The sequence below is a fragment of the Aspergillus pseudodeflectus genome (genome assembly GCF_044049435.1).
Source record: "Aspergillus pseudodeflectus strain CBS 756.74 chromosome Unknown BJX68scaffold_87, whole genome shotgun sequence".
Taxonomy (NCBI): Eukaryota; Fungi; Ascomycota; class Eurotiomycetes; order Eurotiales; family Aspergillaceae; genus Aspergillus; species Aspergillus pseudodeflectus.
This window is the reverse complement of record NW_027263863.1, coordinates 1-12313: the sequence shown is the minus strand read 5'-3', so window position 1 is coordinate 12313 and position 12313 is coordinate 1. Positions and strand designations below refer to the sequence as shown.

The 12313-nt window shown below is 54.7% G+C and overlaps 5 protein-coding genes across 5 annotated transcripts; 2 read left to right on the top strand and 3 right to left on the bottom strand.

The window, feature by feature from the left end:
- Positions 1–240: 240 nt before the first annotated feature.
- BJX68DRAFT_279861 (NAD-dependent succinate-semialdehyde dehydrogenase) lies at positions 241–1941 on the bottom strand (the record flags this gene model as incomplete). Its single annotated transcript, XM_071048819.1, has 3 exons — positions 1777–1941; positions 1528–1704; positions 241–1439 (listed from the first exon to the last, which is right to left on the bottom strand). The coding sequence occupies exons 1-3, from the start codon at positions 1889–1891 to the stop codon at positions 241–243; spliced, it is 1491 nt and encodes a 496-aa protein (XP_070892899.1). The 5' UTR covers positions 1892–1941.
- A 1329-nt stretch (positions 1942–3270) lies between these two features.
- Positions 3271–5156, top strand: BJX68DRAFT_272693 (uncharacterized protein; the record flags this gene model as incomplete). The annotated part of the gene is made up of 3 exons (XM_071047258.1): positions 3271–3864; positions 3917–4220; positions 4276–5156. 3 exons carry the CDS (start codon positions 3271–3273, stop codon positions 5154–5156), a joined length of 1779 nt encoding a protein of 592 aa, XP_070892898.1.
- A 95-nt stretch (positions 5157–5251) lies between these two features.
- On the bottom strand, positions 5252–6986 carry BJX68DRAFT_249099 (uncharacterized protein). Its single transcript, XM_071042049.1, has 2 exons — positions 6363–6986; positions 5252–6280 (listed from the first exon to the last, which is right to left on the bottom strand). The coding sequence occupies exons 1-2, from the start codon at positions 6740–6742 to the stop codon at positions 5770–5772; spliced, it is 891 nt and encodes a 296-aa protein (XP_070892897.1). The 5' UTR covers positions 6743–6986; the 3' UTR covers positions 5252–5769.
- Positions 6987–8601: 1615 nt separating this feature from the next.
- Positions 8602–10364, top strand: BJX68DRAFT_272691 (uncharacterized protein; the record flags this gene model as incomplete). Its single annotated transcript, XM_071047257.1, has 3 exons — positions 8602–9834; positions 9885–10095; positions 10123–10364. The coding sequence occupies 3 exons, from the start codon at positions 8602–8604 to the stop codon at positions 10362–10364; spliced, it is 1686 nt and encodes a 561-aa protein (XP_070892896.1).
- A 106-nt stretch (positions 10365–10470) lies between these two features.
- On the bottom strand, positions 10471–11796 carry BJX68DRAFT_213916 (uncharacterized protein). Its single transcript, XM_071037770.1, has one exon. The coding sequence runs from the start codon at positions 11675–11677 to the stop codon at positions 10820–10822; it is 858 nt and encodes a 285-aa protein (XP_070892895.1). The 5' UTR covers positions 11678–11796; the 3' UTR covers positions 10471–10819.
- Positions 11797–12313: the final 517 nt, after the last annotated feature.

Genomic DNA, 12313 nt, shown 5'->3' with positions numbered 1-12313 from the left:
CCTCGAGACCCTGAATCATCCCAGATGTCATTTCCCGGACATATCGGCTGACGGTTCCCAGACAATCTCCCAGGTTGCATTCTTGTGTCACAGGTGATATCCAAAAATGGAAAGGAAATGTGCATAACAGAGTCAATACTCAACGTGTCGGCATTTCATTCGACTACCTCACAGCGTCCGGCGTTTAGATATCTGGTATCAAGATACGCGCTCAAGCGCCAACCACTCGAGATGACGAGATCAATGATCAAGATTCCCAATCGTCATCGTCTTGACCACCTGGTACTCCGCCATCCCATACTTGCTCCCTTCCAGGCCATATCCGCTCTCCTTGACCCCCCCAAACGGCGCCTCGGCCGCACTGATCTTACCCGTATTCACACCACACATGCCCACCTGCAGCTTCTGCGCAACTCGCATCACCCGCGCGACATCCCGCGAATAGAAATACCCCGCAAGCCCAAACTCGGTCTGATTAGCCAGCGCAATCACTTCGTCTTCGCTATCAAAGGCGAAGATCGGTGCCAGGGGGCCAAACGTTTCCTCGCGCGCAACGGCCATTTCGCTCGTCGCCCCGGAGAGAACGGTGGGTTCGATGAAGAAGCCCTCGCCGAGTGCCGTGGGGACACCACCCCCGATCTCGATGGATGCACCTTTGCTCACCGCGTCGGCAATGTGCTCTTTGACTTTGTCCACTGCGGCCCGGTTAATCAGCGGTCCCTGCGTCGTCGGCTCTTCAAGACCAGCGCCACACTTTAGTTGGCTCCGGACTTTCTCCACGAGCTTCTCCGTAAACTCCTTGAGAACCTCCCGCGCCACATAAACCCGATTCGTACACACGCACGTCTGCCCCGAGCACCGAAATTTACTCGCGACGCAGCCCTCGACAGCAAGATCCAAATCCGCGTCGGCAAACACGATAAAGGGTGCATTCCCGCCAAGCTCAAGCGAGACCTTTTTCAGCGTCCCCGCTGCAAGTTTCGCGAGTCCCTTGCCCACGCCCGTCGAGCCCGTGAAGCTGATTTTCCGTACCAGCGGGTTTACCGCAAGTTCACTCCCGACCTCCCTGTTCCTAGTCGGGACAACCTGCACCACCTTTGGTGGGACCCCCGCGGCAACCGCCAATCTGGCCAGCGCCAGCGCAGTAAACGGCGTCTCGCTCGGCGGCTTGATAACAACCGCGCACCCGGCCCCGAGGGCCGGCGCAATCTTGCGCGTGATCATGGCCGCGGGGAAATTCCAGGGCGTGATGATTCCGCAGACGCCGACGGGTTCCTTGAGCGTGAGCACGAGGGTATTCGGCATCGAGCTGGGGATCGTGTCGCCGTAGGAGCGCGGGGCCTCGGCCGCGAACCAGGCGATGAAGGAGGCGGCGTAAGTTATCTCTGTTCGGGCTTCGAGGAGAGTTTTGCCGTTTTCAAGGGTTAGGAGGCTTGATACTATACGTCCGCCCCCGAGGGGGTTGGGTTAGTTTTTTTTTTTTTCTTGGGGTTGTCGGGGTGGGATAGGCCCAGTGGGTTGGCGTACAATCATTGATATTCTCCATGACAAGATCATGCCACTTCTGTAGCACCTTCCCACGGGCGGCAGCCGTTGTCGAGGCAAAGTACTTGGCTTGCGCGGTGTGCGCGCTCTCAATGGCTCTTTGCATTTCTGCGAGGGTACAGTTTGCGGTGCGGCCGAGGACCTGCGCGGTTGAGGGGTCTACGCCATTTGAGGATAAATCAGTATACGATTAGATGAGCAGCAAACGGCAAGCGAGGGAGAAATACGCACCGTAGACGTCAAACGTCCTTTCGCTGGTTACCCACTCGCCATCGATGAATGCCGAGTCCTGGATGAAGAGGCCGGATGCGCCGAGTTTTTCGAGGGCGGATGCGTAAGATGACATTGTGATGAGGTGATGAAGGGAACAATCACTGAAATGCAACAGAAGGTAACAGATGGGCGTGGTATATACTCTTGTCTCTACACCTCACGGGGACAGAGGCAGGACCTCGGCAGAGCGTGCAGATGCCGGGATCCAAGTCCCGTGGAACTCGAGTCCCGGATCGTCCAATCCGGCCGGGGTTGGCAGCCCTCACGACGAATAGCATTCTAGTGATTCTGGTAGTGCAGTCAGTTTTCGATCAGGAACCTCCGAAGCACCTCAACTGCCGATGCGCCGGTGCGCTACCCCACACCCCACATACTCGACTGGAGGGAGGCCTTGAGTCGGCCCACTGAAAAGATATCTGTAAACAAAGCGATGGCAGTTTTGATCATGTTGTCCACGCTCGCCTCATCGCTCGTGTCCACCTGGACGGTGATGGTTTGAAAGTTCGGGGTTTGCGACAGCTTACAGCGACGCCGCCGAAGCTTGTTCCTGCGAGGGGCATTGTTGTTGAACTAGCTATGCTTCGGAAAGTAATGGGAATCCCGCCCCCGTGTCTCCCGAAAGAGGATGAAATAGATAGTTTTATTATCGCAGCTGCGACGCAGCCGACAGAGGCTTGCTAAACTCCTGGCTCGCACTCACCACGTGTCAGTAGGAGCGATAGCCGGCAGACAGGCGAGATTTACTGGAGGAAGCAGGCAGAGGGAGCTGATGGGCCTCATTTGTTAGCATTTTCTTTGTCAGGACAGCTGCTTTATTTGAGTGTTGCTTCGTGCATGCACTAATAAGCCGTCATGGTTCGCGGTCCAGAAGAAATGGCCGTGCCTGGAGCAAGTCAATTGGTGAATGGGTCTGAGGAAGCATGCTGGTTCAGGCTCGTGCTCTGGTGCTTTGCACAGGCGGCGCAGGCAATTGCTGGCGAGTGACTGAGGGGTCAGGCCTGTGGCTGACAGTCTTGTTTCCACGTATACAAGAGTACACAGGGCACATTCCACGTGCTGATTTGAAAGAGACGAGTTGATATCTCACATGGTCATGTGCTCCTGTCGCCTTGTCGACTCGAAACATACAAAGTAACTTGGGGCTAAAAATGGATGCTAGCCGTGTTTTCTTTGTGGCCAGCGATGACCACCAGTTTTTTTTTGGCATGTGTGGCTGGATCAGCCTTTGTCGGTCCTTTGCCATCGCCTTGAAAGGCGCTTTATCAGCTTCCACCACCATGTTACAGATTCGGGACAAGGGATGCCCGGCCCAGATCTCGAGAGGGTTTCGAGTCATTATCTCGACATTCGAACTGGCAACGACGGTGCAATATATATTTGAGTCAGTCCCTGATTCATCTCATCATACCTTGATTATCTTCAACGCAGACTATACCCATACCTTCACCAACCATGTCAGACTCTGAAATCGACAGTGCCCTCGCCTTGAGCTTCGAACAGCTTGAACTTGCCCCTTACCAGTTTGGCAGAGTGCCACCGTACCTTCGACTCCCGCAGGAGCTCATTGACCTGATCAACGTATACGTCACTGGAGGCAGGCCCGACAGGCCGCACTACTTTGGTTCTGTGGACCCGGGGCTATGCCTTGTCAACAAGCAATGGAATCGGATTTTCGCGCCTCTGCTCTACACGCAGTTTCAATACCACGGCAATATCAACAAGCTGCACACTCTCTGGAGGTTCCTCCGTACGCTCGTCGAGTCTCCCAGGCTCGCGGGCTACGTCCAGGAGCTCTGGCTCACCACCTCTGAGATCCTCGAGCCATTCCACCCGGCGGACACAGAGGAGGCCAACAAGTTTATCGCGCAATATTTCCAGATGCCTATTCCGGACGACTTGCCAATCGACCATCCGCCGGCGGATAAAAGGTTGAGAGCCTTCTGGACTAGATTTTGGAAGGCCGCTTATGGCAGGTGCCTCTTATCACCAGAATCAGACGTGGATCACCGATACACTGCAGCGCGCGATAGCGGACGACCGCGCTTGGTATGACATGCACCAGGGCAACAACAACAACAGGACCCTTGCTGAATACCAGAGAGGCTTGAGCGTGGGGGAACGAGCAAGGGTGTACCTGGACCCACTAACCGCCCTTGTCATCGGTCACTGCCCGAATCTGCGACGGCTCAGCTACGATATCTTGAATGTCTCGGACGATACACCCGATGCCTTGGACAGAATGGTCAGCTGTGCCACTGGATTCCACACGTCAGCCTGGACGCTCCGCAGGCGAGGCGAAGAAACCCCAATCAAGCCGCTGCAGAAGCTGCAAGTTCTTTCGCCTCGCCGGGGCCCGATACAGACCGGATTTCAACAGCCCGGGCGCGGGACAGGCGCGTCGGGTCAACACCTATGCATGGGACTGGTGTAATTACTTCAACCTACCACACGTGCAAGAGTTGACTGTTCTCAACGACGACACCACCGGGCTGCTGTCGGCCCCTAAACATCGCGCACGCGCAATCGAGCGGCTGACCATAACCGGCACCTACCTCTACCGCAGCAAGATCATCTCCGACTACACCCGAAACCTTCGCCAGCTGAGTCTGAACCTCGTGAACGGATTCGCCCGTGAAGCCGAACACAAGGGGGGTCCGAACGGACCACGGGTCTGGAAAGAAGCCTGGGAAATGCTCCGTCGTTTCAAGGACACGCTTGAGTATCTCGACCTCTACCAGCCGCCGTTCAAGATGAAACCCTGTGCCCCGGCCTTGTTCGATCATTCTTGCGCGGGCAGGTACGGCCGCGAGCTGATGCCATTCTGCCCTCCCCTGGCCGAGTTCAAGAATCTGCGCCAACTCAACCTCCCCCCGCTGGGACTTCACGGATACCAATGCGACCACCCCGACGGCCAGAAATTCCGAAACCATCTCCCGCCGAACCTGGAGTCTATCGGAATCTACACGGACCGCGGGAAGTGGGTCCAGCAGTACTTTCACTACCTGGACACGGAGCTTGAAGGGATCGCCCTGGAGGGATCGCGAGCCGGGGGCAGGCTGCGGGCGGTGGTCTGCGACTCTACACATGCTGGAAGGATCGACACGCACGGGTTGCAGGCGGCTTGTGCGGCCAATGGCATCTTCTACAGCGGTGAGGGAGATAAGTATCTATCCTACTGCGGTAGGGAGAGCCTTTGGAGGGACATTGTTGATTCGGAGTTGTGCGGCGACCCAAAGGAGCGCTTTGAGAAGCGAGACCCCGGTCGAGTGATTCCGCGGGGGATGGTGGTGAATGATATTCCAGGGCGGTTGCGTGAGGAGGTTCCATTCTATTTGTAGGTTGTATTGTTGAAAGGGGAGTCAAGTTTGGGATACCATATGTACATTTTGAAAGTTTGGACTGAGTGTTCTCTACTCGAGTATATACTAGGCATGGCAAGAGCAGTTGAAATCAGCCATCTCGCTACATCTAGACAAACGCCCCGACCATAGCCCAGTGGATCTATTCGACCCCAAGAAAACAAGCCCTCTAGTCAACACCATGGGTGAAGCCCAGTCCCATGGAGAGGATTACACTCGCCACGCGCATCGACCCTCGTTGCAAGATTCTGCATAGCTGGATTCACTCCTGGTACGTTTAATCCTTATGGCCAATAAGACCGAACTGCCGCCTCTTGAATAGCCGATAGGAGAGCCCTAGACATGTGCTTCCGATGTGCTTCCGAACCCGGAACAGGCACGAGGCTCGGAGAGTCATCCATGCTCAACTGTAGGAAAAGCAAACCCGAAAACCATTATTCACTTCAGCAGCTCCGGTGCCCTCGGGCTAATACGGGGACGTTGCCACCCCGACCTTTGCACCCTGAGGCGCACCTCCGCCACGCTCCACCATTTTCTCTCGGCATTCTAGAAGACAGGCCACCTCATTATTGGGCAAAGAAAATGATATTCCTCAGTGGCCCCTAAATAATCTCTTGGCAGACCCCAACCAGCTCTTCCTGCTCACTCCCTCATTCCCAGCCGCGTCTATCCTTCGCAACCGCCATAGCATCGCCAACACACTGGCAACATAGACCGCTTCCGCTCTAGGATCAGTCCCCGGCGACAACAGCAATACACCCTCACTGTACGCCTGTGAGAGCGAGAGGCCCAATCCAACGTGGTGGTAGATGGCTTCTATCTTTGCGCCACTAAGCCCAGGCTCCCCGCCGTATTGCTCGAAGACGGCGGACGGACCCAACGCCGAGCGGGTCAGGGTATACCGCAGGGGGCCGTCTTCCACGGGGTGGATTTCCCAGCGGAGCTGCGCGAGGCTGGAGCCGGATGAGAGGGGATAGTGGAAGTATGGATGGGAGATTGTGCCGAACTTGGTGCGTGAGGGTGGGATCGGGTATGTTGTTTCTAGGGAGATGGGGTTGGTTTTGCCCGCGACGCTGAGAGTGATTTCCTCTTCGTTTGCGTTCCTGATGTCGACCCCATTAGCCGTACAAATCGTTTCTTCGCCAGACGAGAACAGAACTCTGGATACAGAATGAGAAGACTCACAGTTCAACTTCAACATCCCCCCTCTGCCCCAACAGACCACGACGCCTAACCCTCGCAGTAACCCCGTCCCCACGGATATCCAAAAAATCAACCAGATACGCCACAACCCCATCATCGCCTCCATCTCCACCGGGCTTTGCCATAATCCCCAACGCAACTGTATACTTCCCGGACCCCATGGCCGTATCGCCCACGACATCCACATATCGCGAGCTAACATCATACAGGGGGAGATGGGGTGTCTTTGCATCGTGCCGGGGGATATACAGCACGCGCGAGAGGTGCTGAGGTGTTGGTTCGAGTTTCCGCCCGAGCGCGCGTGCGGTTCCGTCTGCGCCCCGGCGGGCGTCTGCTTCGGCTGCGGCGGTTTCCCAGGACATTTTTTCGTCTTGTGGAGAGGATTTCAAGATGGGGATCGGAGGTTGTGACGTGCCGGTTTGGCTGATCTGAGATGAAGCGCTTCGTGGTTGCTTTATATCGATAATGATCGCTACTCACACCGGACCCTTGCGAAACAAGCCCTGGGAAAGTGTGGGGCGCAGTCTGTTGCCCATGCTCAGCCCCCACATGCGAGAGGCGGAGTCCGCCACTGGCGCCAATCGTGCACGATGATACGATCTTTTCGAGATCGGGCTGGCTGTGTCTATTGGCCTGGGATGGCGAGTGGGGATGATACTGAGTGTCCTGTTAGTCTCGTGGTCAAGTTGGCACGTGCGTCTCATCCTCATGCAGGCTCGCTAACGCTCTGTCTGACGGACTTTTGGCTCGACGCGACGTGGAGTTTGATGTGCTCTGTCAGGGGTCTCGAGGTTGTTGTCTGCTTTTTCCTTTCGACTACTAAAGACATGGCATGTTGCGCCTTTCTATGGTATCTGCAGCACTTTGGTTTTGCTCTCCCTTTTCGTTCATGTTTCTAACCATTTCCACGACAAACCTATTGCTGGTAGGACTATCCTCATATTATCGAGTCGGTCCAACGGCTGATCACATCGCCCGGAAATGTACTAGACGGGATACTAAGGTGAATACCCTCCAGGACACTGTACATTATATCCGACTCTCGCCGAGCAGCAGTTTCATCTCCCCCAGCCTCGAGTCTTGACGGGTGCGCCCGTGAGATACGTTTTCAGTATTTTTCTGGATATCAGCTTCGAGCTGACCAGTCTTCTTTGTTTCTACGCAGAGTGCGGTATGTATATCCTGATAGACAACTCAATGTTACAAGACCGGCCTGGGCACCTCTTTCTGATACAGCGATGGGCCATTGGATAGATTTCTACGACAAAAGTGGTGTGCCTTTCACTCATCCTCCTGCTACCCAGCCTTGTTGAACGGAACAACTTCTCGCAAGTAAATCTGTAATGTCCATGAAACGAGTACACAAAACAAGCAAATTGCTTAGACAGCCCGCATATGTTGCAACATCGACGATTATGTCTCGGGTGGTCTGAGGTGGGCTACCCTCAATCGTTTTGCGGATTATGCGGTCGGGGAGCTCGTCGGGAGGCCCAGGATGCAGGGCTCTTTGGGAGTGGCCATGTTGATGCAGAGTAGTGTGTCTCCAGGTTTCGTGGGTAGCATCCCGGATTTGCAGAGCCTTGTCTTGGCCCCTGTCTCCAGAGATGGATCCCATCGGTGCCTGAAAGGATTCAGGTGGAGATCAGAGTGCTAAAGTACACATGGTTGGTCCATCCGAGGACAGAAAGGGATGACGAAATAAGCTGCATGACCTTAACTACGAGTACTGTGGATCTGGTATCAGATGACAACTCTAATTCTGCGATTGTTACGGTTAGTAGTTCTTGTACAGGACCAATAGCTGATCATGGCATAATCTCAATGGGCAGACAAGATACAGCATGCAGAACAGGAGGTGCTAGGGCGTTTTAGACACAGAAGTAGATGATCCAACACATCTAAACAATCACCTGCAATCTTGTTTATACTCACGTCCACTAAAGAGTAATTTTGAATGAAAGAAGTACAGGAGGACATGAACAGTTAGAGCCTCATCCAGTCTGTGTACGTAACCCACTTTATCCCCGGCCTCTAATATCTCACGACGGCCTGCTGCGCCTCGGAAGCCATGAGGCGCTAGTTTTAGACTGTCGCCTGGCTTCATTCAACCGTTTATATGGATCTCTTCAACCCCGCTTCCTCTCTCCGTCTGACTGATTTTTCACTAAACTTGGAGTTCGCCACAACAATAGAGATTCTTAGCCCTTCCACAACTCGAACCATGTCAGGGCAAACACTCAGCATCGACATCTGGCGTCTCATCCTCGAGCAGGTCGAGAGGGAAGATCTCTACGAACTCTGCCTAACCTCCAAAATCTTCAATTCCGTCGCAACCCCCCTGCTCTATCGCACTATTCCCCTCGTCGCCCTCGAGCCAGACCCACTGGGAACCCTACCATGGCACAAGCGAGAGGAGCCCGTCTTCACATCCAAGGGGTTCCCGCTCAGACGACAGTGGCACCTTCTCTCGCGGCTCGAGGACGAGCGTAACGACACGCTGAGGAACTACGTGCAGGAGCTGGATCTCTCTACCAATTTTGGTCCTGGGCAGCTCGATCACCGGTTCTTGAAACACCTGCTTGAAGATGATCGGCTCCCGAAATTGATCGGGCGACTGCCGAATCTCCGCAGGGTCAAGCTCGATGTGGAAGAGCTTCAAACCGAGGACGTCATTCGCGCAATAGCACAGCATCCCAGGAACCCCGAGCTGAGTCTGCAGACCTACATTAGCGGCGAAAAGACGTTCTACACTCAAGCGCAAGCAGCCCGACCCCTCCCCTGCGTAACAAGTCTCCAAGTCTCCGTCAGCCCCTTCGACCAGCGCAACGCCGAAAACCAGTATGTCCTCGCCGCCCAAAGGCTCATCTTCAACTGCCCGAACCTGCGCTCATTGTCACTCACGCTCTGGTGGCAATACGGCGGCTGCGTCATCTCCGCGCCACGATACCCGATCACGACGTCGTTCCAGTTTACCGGTAACGAAGTCTTCCCACCCATCGAGTCGCTCGCCCTCGATGGATACGGGAATAGAATGAGCGAGGGCGAGTGGACGCACTGGCGCGATCGGTTCAACTGGTCGAAGCTGTCGAGCCTTACGCTGGGACCGCAGGATGCCTCTGGGATTTTGGACCGCGTTGGGGGGTACGCGACGGCGCTTACGTCGCTTGAGGTCAGTGCGTATGTAGATGAGAGGACTCAGAATCGCGCGGGGCTTGAGGCGCTTCTGCAGGCCTTTGGGTCGTTGAAAACGCTCAAGCTTGACGGGTATATTTGTTCCGTTAAGGCAATTGCTCAGCATAAGGATTTGGAAGAGCTTTGGTTACATGAGGATGAGTCGGCTGCGGCTGGGAGGGAGCGGATGGTCTTAACGGTGGTTGATCTTGAGTATCTCGATAATGAGTGCCCGAGATTGAAGACGTTGAAAGTCGATATCAAGCGCGGCGACGATAAACTGGTAAGCTCACGCCGGAATTTATCCATCTCGCTCGTATTAACAATGACCAGCCCACGGACGTCCTGTCAAAGCTTGCAACTGGGTTCAAGAACCTACAATCGCTCTCGCTCCACTTTGAGCTCGGCCTCCCAGACACAAAACATCCTATAACCCCGACAATAAACTACACCTCCGTCCGCAGCATCGCGCAATCGTTCTTCGCCGAGCGCAAACAAGCCGCCCTCAACACGGACACATTCACCCTAACCCTCTGGACCGGAAGTTCCCACCGCCGCTGGCCGCAATGAGAACCGGGCTACGTGTCCTTCGAAAAGCTGTATACCGCGACGTACGAGATCCGCCTCCCTGGGGGGAAAGACAGCGGCGAGGTGCATGTGCGGCACTTGGAGAAGGAGGAGCTGGGATCCCCGGAATCCAGGCCCTGTCAGAGGAAGCGCAATGCTCTTGGGGTCTTTGGGAATCAGGTGTTTTGGGTTACGGAGCTCCGCAAGCGGGTTGAGGCTGCGGTTGAGGGGCCGCCGAGGGAGTAGGTTACCGTTAAACTGAAAGGGTACTTGATGCGTTTAGACTGGTCACGTATACAGGCCTCTTGCGGTTATCAAGGGCTCACCATTCGGGAATTAGTGATCTAAGAGCCGCACAAAGTAGAGAAGGGGCACGTTCAGCTTGGCCGGGTATGTCGGAGTATTCTAGAGCCGAAATTGGAAGGGGACAGCGTTTCCCAAGGTTCACTTTGTTCATCCTCCAATGCCCAAGTATAGCCTCAGAGACGTCTAGCGGCTGCTCTTGCGCTACCTCGATGCCGGAGATTCAGTGACAATGTTTTTCCGTGTGTTTTTCTGAGCGTCAAGCCGTTCTGACTTGGCGATAACAAATATCAATAGATGGTAATGACAGGCAGAGCGGCACATCGCGCCCCATGTAACCCCCAACCCAACCGCGCTCATAACATGTACGAGCGACCCCTGGGCACTAGATCAGGAGCCTATTTGATCTCCCGAAACGCACCCAACTCATCAAACACCCTCCCAAACACGCCCCCATGCCACTCCCTCACCTCCTCCCACTCCTCCGGGTGCAAACAAACCTGCGCGAACCGCAACCAACCCCCCACAATAAAATCCGCATGACACGCCCTCGCACCCAGAATAAACGGACCAGAGATATCCCTATTAAAGACCCGCGCAAGATCGCCCAGCGCCGTCTTGAACGACTCCATAATCACCCGCCGGGGTTCTCCCTCGACTTTGAAGGCGTCGAAACTAGGCATCGACGCGCGGCGCGCGAATTCCGCCTTGGTGATTTCGGCCGTCTCGGGGACAAATTTCATTCCGTAGGCCATGAGCAGTGTGTGTGCTGTAAAGGCTGCGTCGACGTGGCGGTTGAAGTGCGCGTAGGGCGCGTACTTTGGTTGCGACCCTGCGGCGCTGATAGCGGAGAGCGGGACGAGGATGTCTGTATCCTTGTAGCTGTACTCGAGCAGAAACTCCATGTTCTCCTCCGGGAGGAGGCGGCCCCTGCCGGAATCAGGATACTTTTCATCGAGATAAATCGCGATATCAAGTGAGTCTCCGATCTTCTCCCCGGTCTCCTCGTTAACAAGGATTGGCAGCGTATGGAAGTCCGTCCCGTCGGCGAATTGGCGGCCGGCGGGGACGCCGAGGCCAATTCGGGTTTTGGTGATGTCCGGCAAGTCGATCCAGGTTGTTTTGAAAGAGACCGACTTGAAGTTCAGCGCCTGGCGCGCTTTCCAGGGGTTCGGGGCGCAGGAGCTGGTTGTTATGGGCGGGGCCATTTTGATGTCGTAGAGGGTGAGTGCGGGGTTCGATGGTTGGGAGGACATTTTGGTTCCCAGGGTTGGTTTGCTTGATTAAGAAGTAGTCTTGAAAAGAATCAATTGGTGTAGATACCTTGTGATATCTGTAGACTGGTAGGACAGAAGTTGTTGCAATGGCAGGTACCGACGATCGCTTCCAAGCTCAGCCGCTCAGCTCTGGAGGGGTAACGAGGGGTACACATCACGTGCAGTCAAGTCTTAACTGAGTGGGCCCTTCCAGCCTCCAGCTGCATGTCTTGGATCTTTACATTGACAGAGTGTCTCGGAACAAAACGTAGAAATCATTCTAGAACACCATGTCTCGTCTTACTTTATGATATCTATACTTTATATGCGGAGGCCAGTGAGAATCATCCATTGGCACGCTAGCCGAAGCCTAAAGATGACGTGACACCCCCCATGAATAGCAGCATCCGATCTATATCCGAGCCGATTAATGATCTGCAAATCCCGTATCCATCTGCGATTGGCTGAGGTTTTCTGAAATCTGTTCATGTGCGTCACCAACCTTTTGCCCTCGCGAGGTTCTAGCCATAATTTTTGTTTAAATACATATACTATTGCATAATAACTTTCTTAACCCCTGTGTCAGAGAACGCGGGCATTGACAGCCAATGAATCCGTTGTGCCGCAGCCTAGCGC

Bases quoted from the DNA above. Each gene is read 5' to 3' on its own strand.
- BJX68DRAFT_249099 (XM_071042049.1), bottom strand. From the start codon at position 6,742: ATGTCCTGGGAAACCGCCGCAGCCGAAGCAGACGCCCGCCGGGGCGCA. The intron at 6,281-6,362 runs GTGAGTCTTCTC...GGTCGACATCAG, and splicing joins GGGGATGTTGAAGTTGAACT to GAACGCAAACGAAGAGGAAA.
- BJX68DRAFT_213916 (XM_071037770.1), bottom strand. From the start codon at position 11,677: ATGTCCTCCCAACCATCGAACCCCGCACTCACCCTCTACGACATCAAA.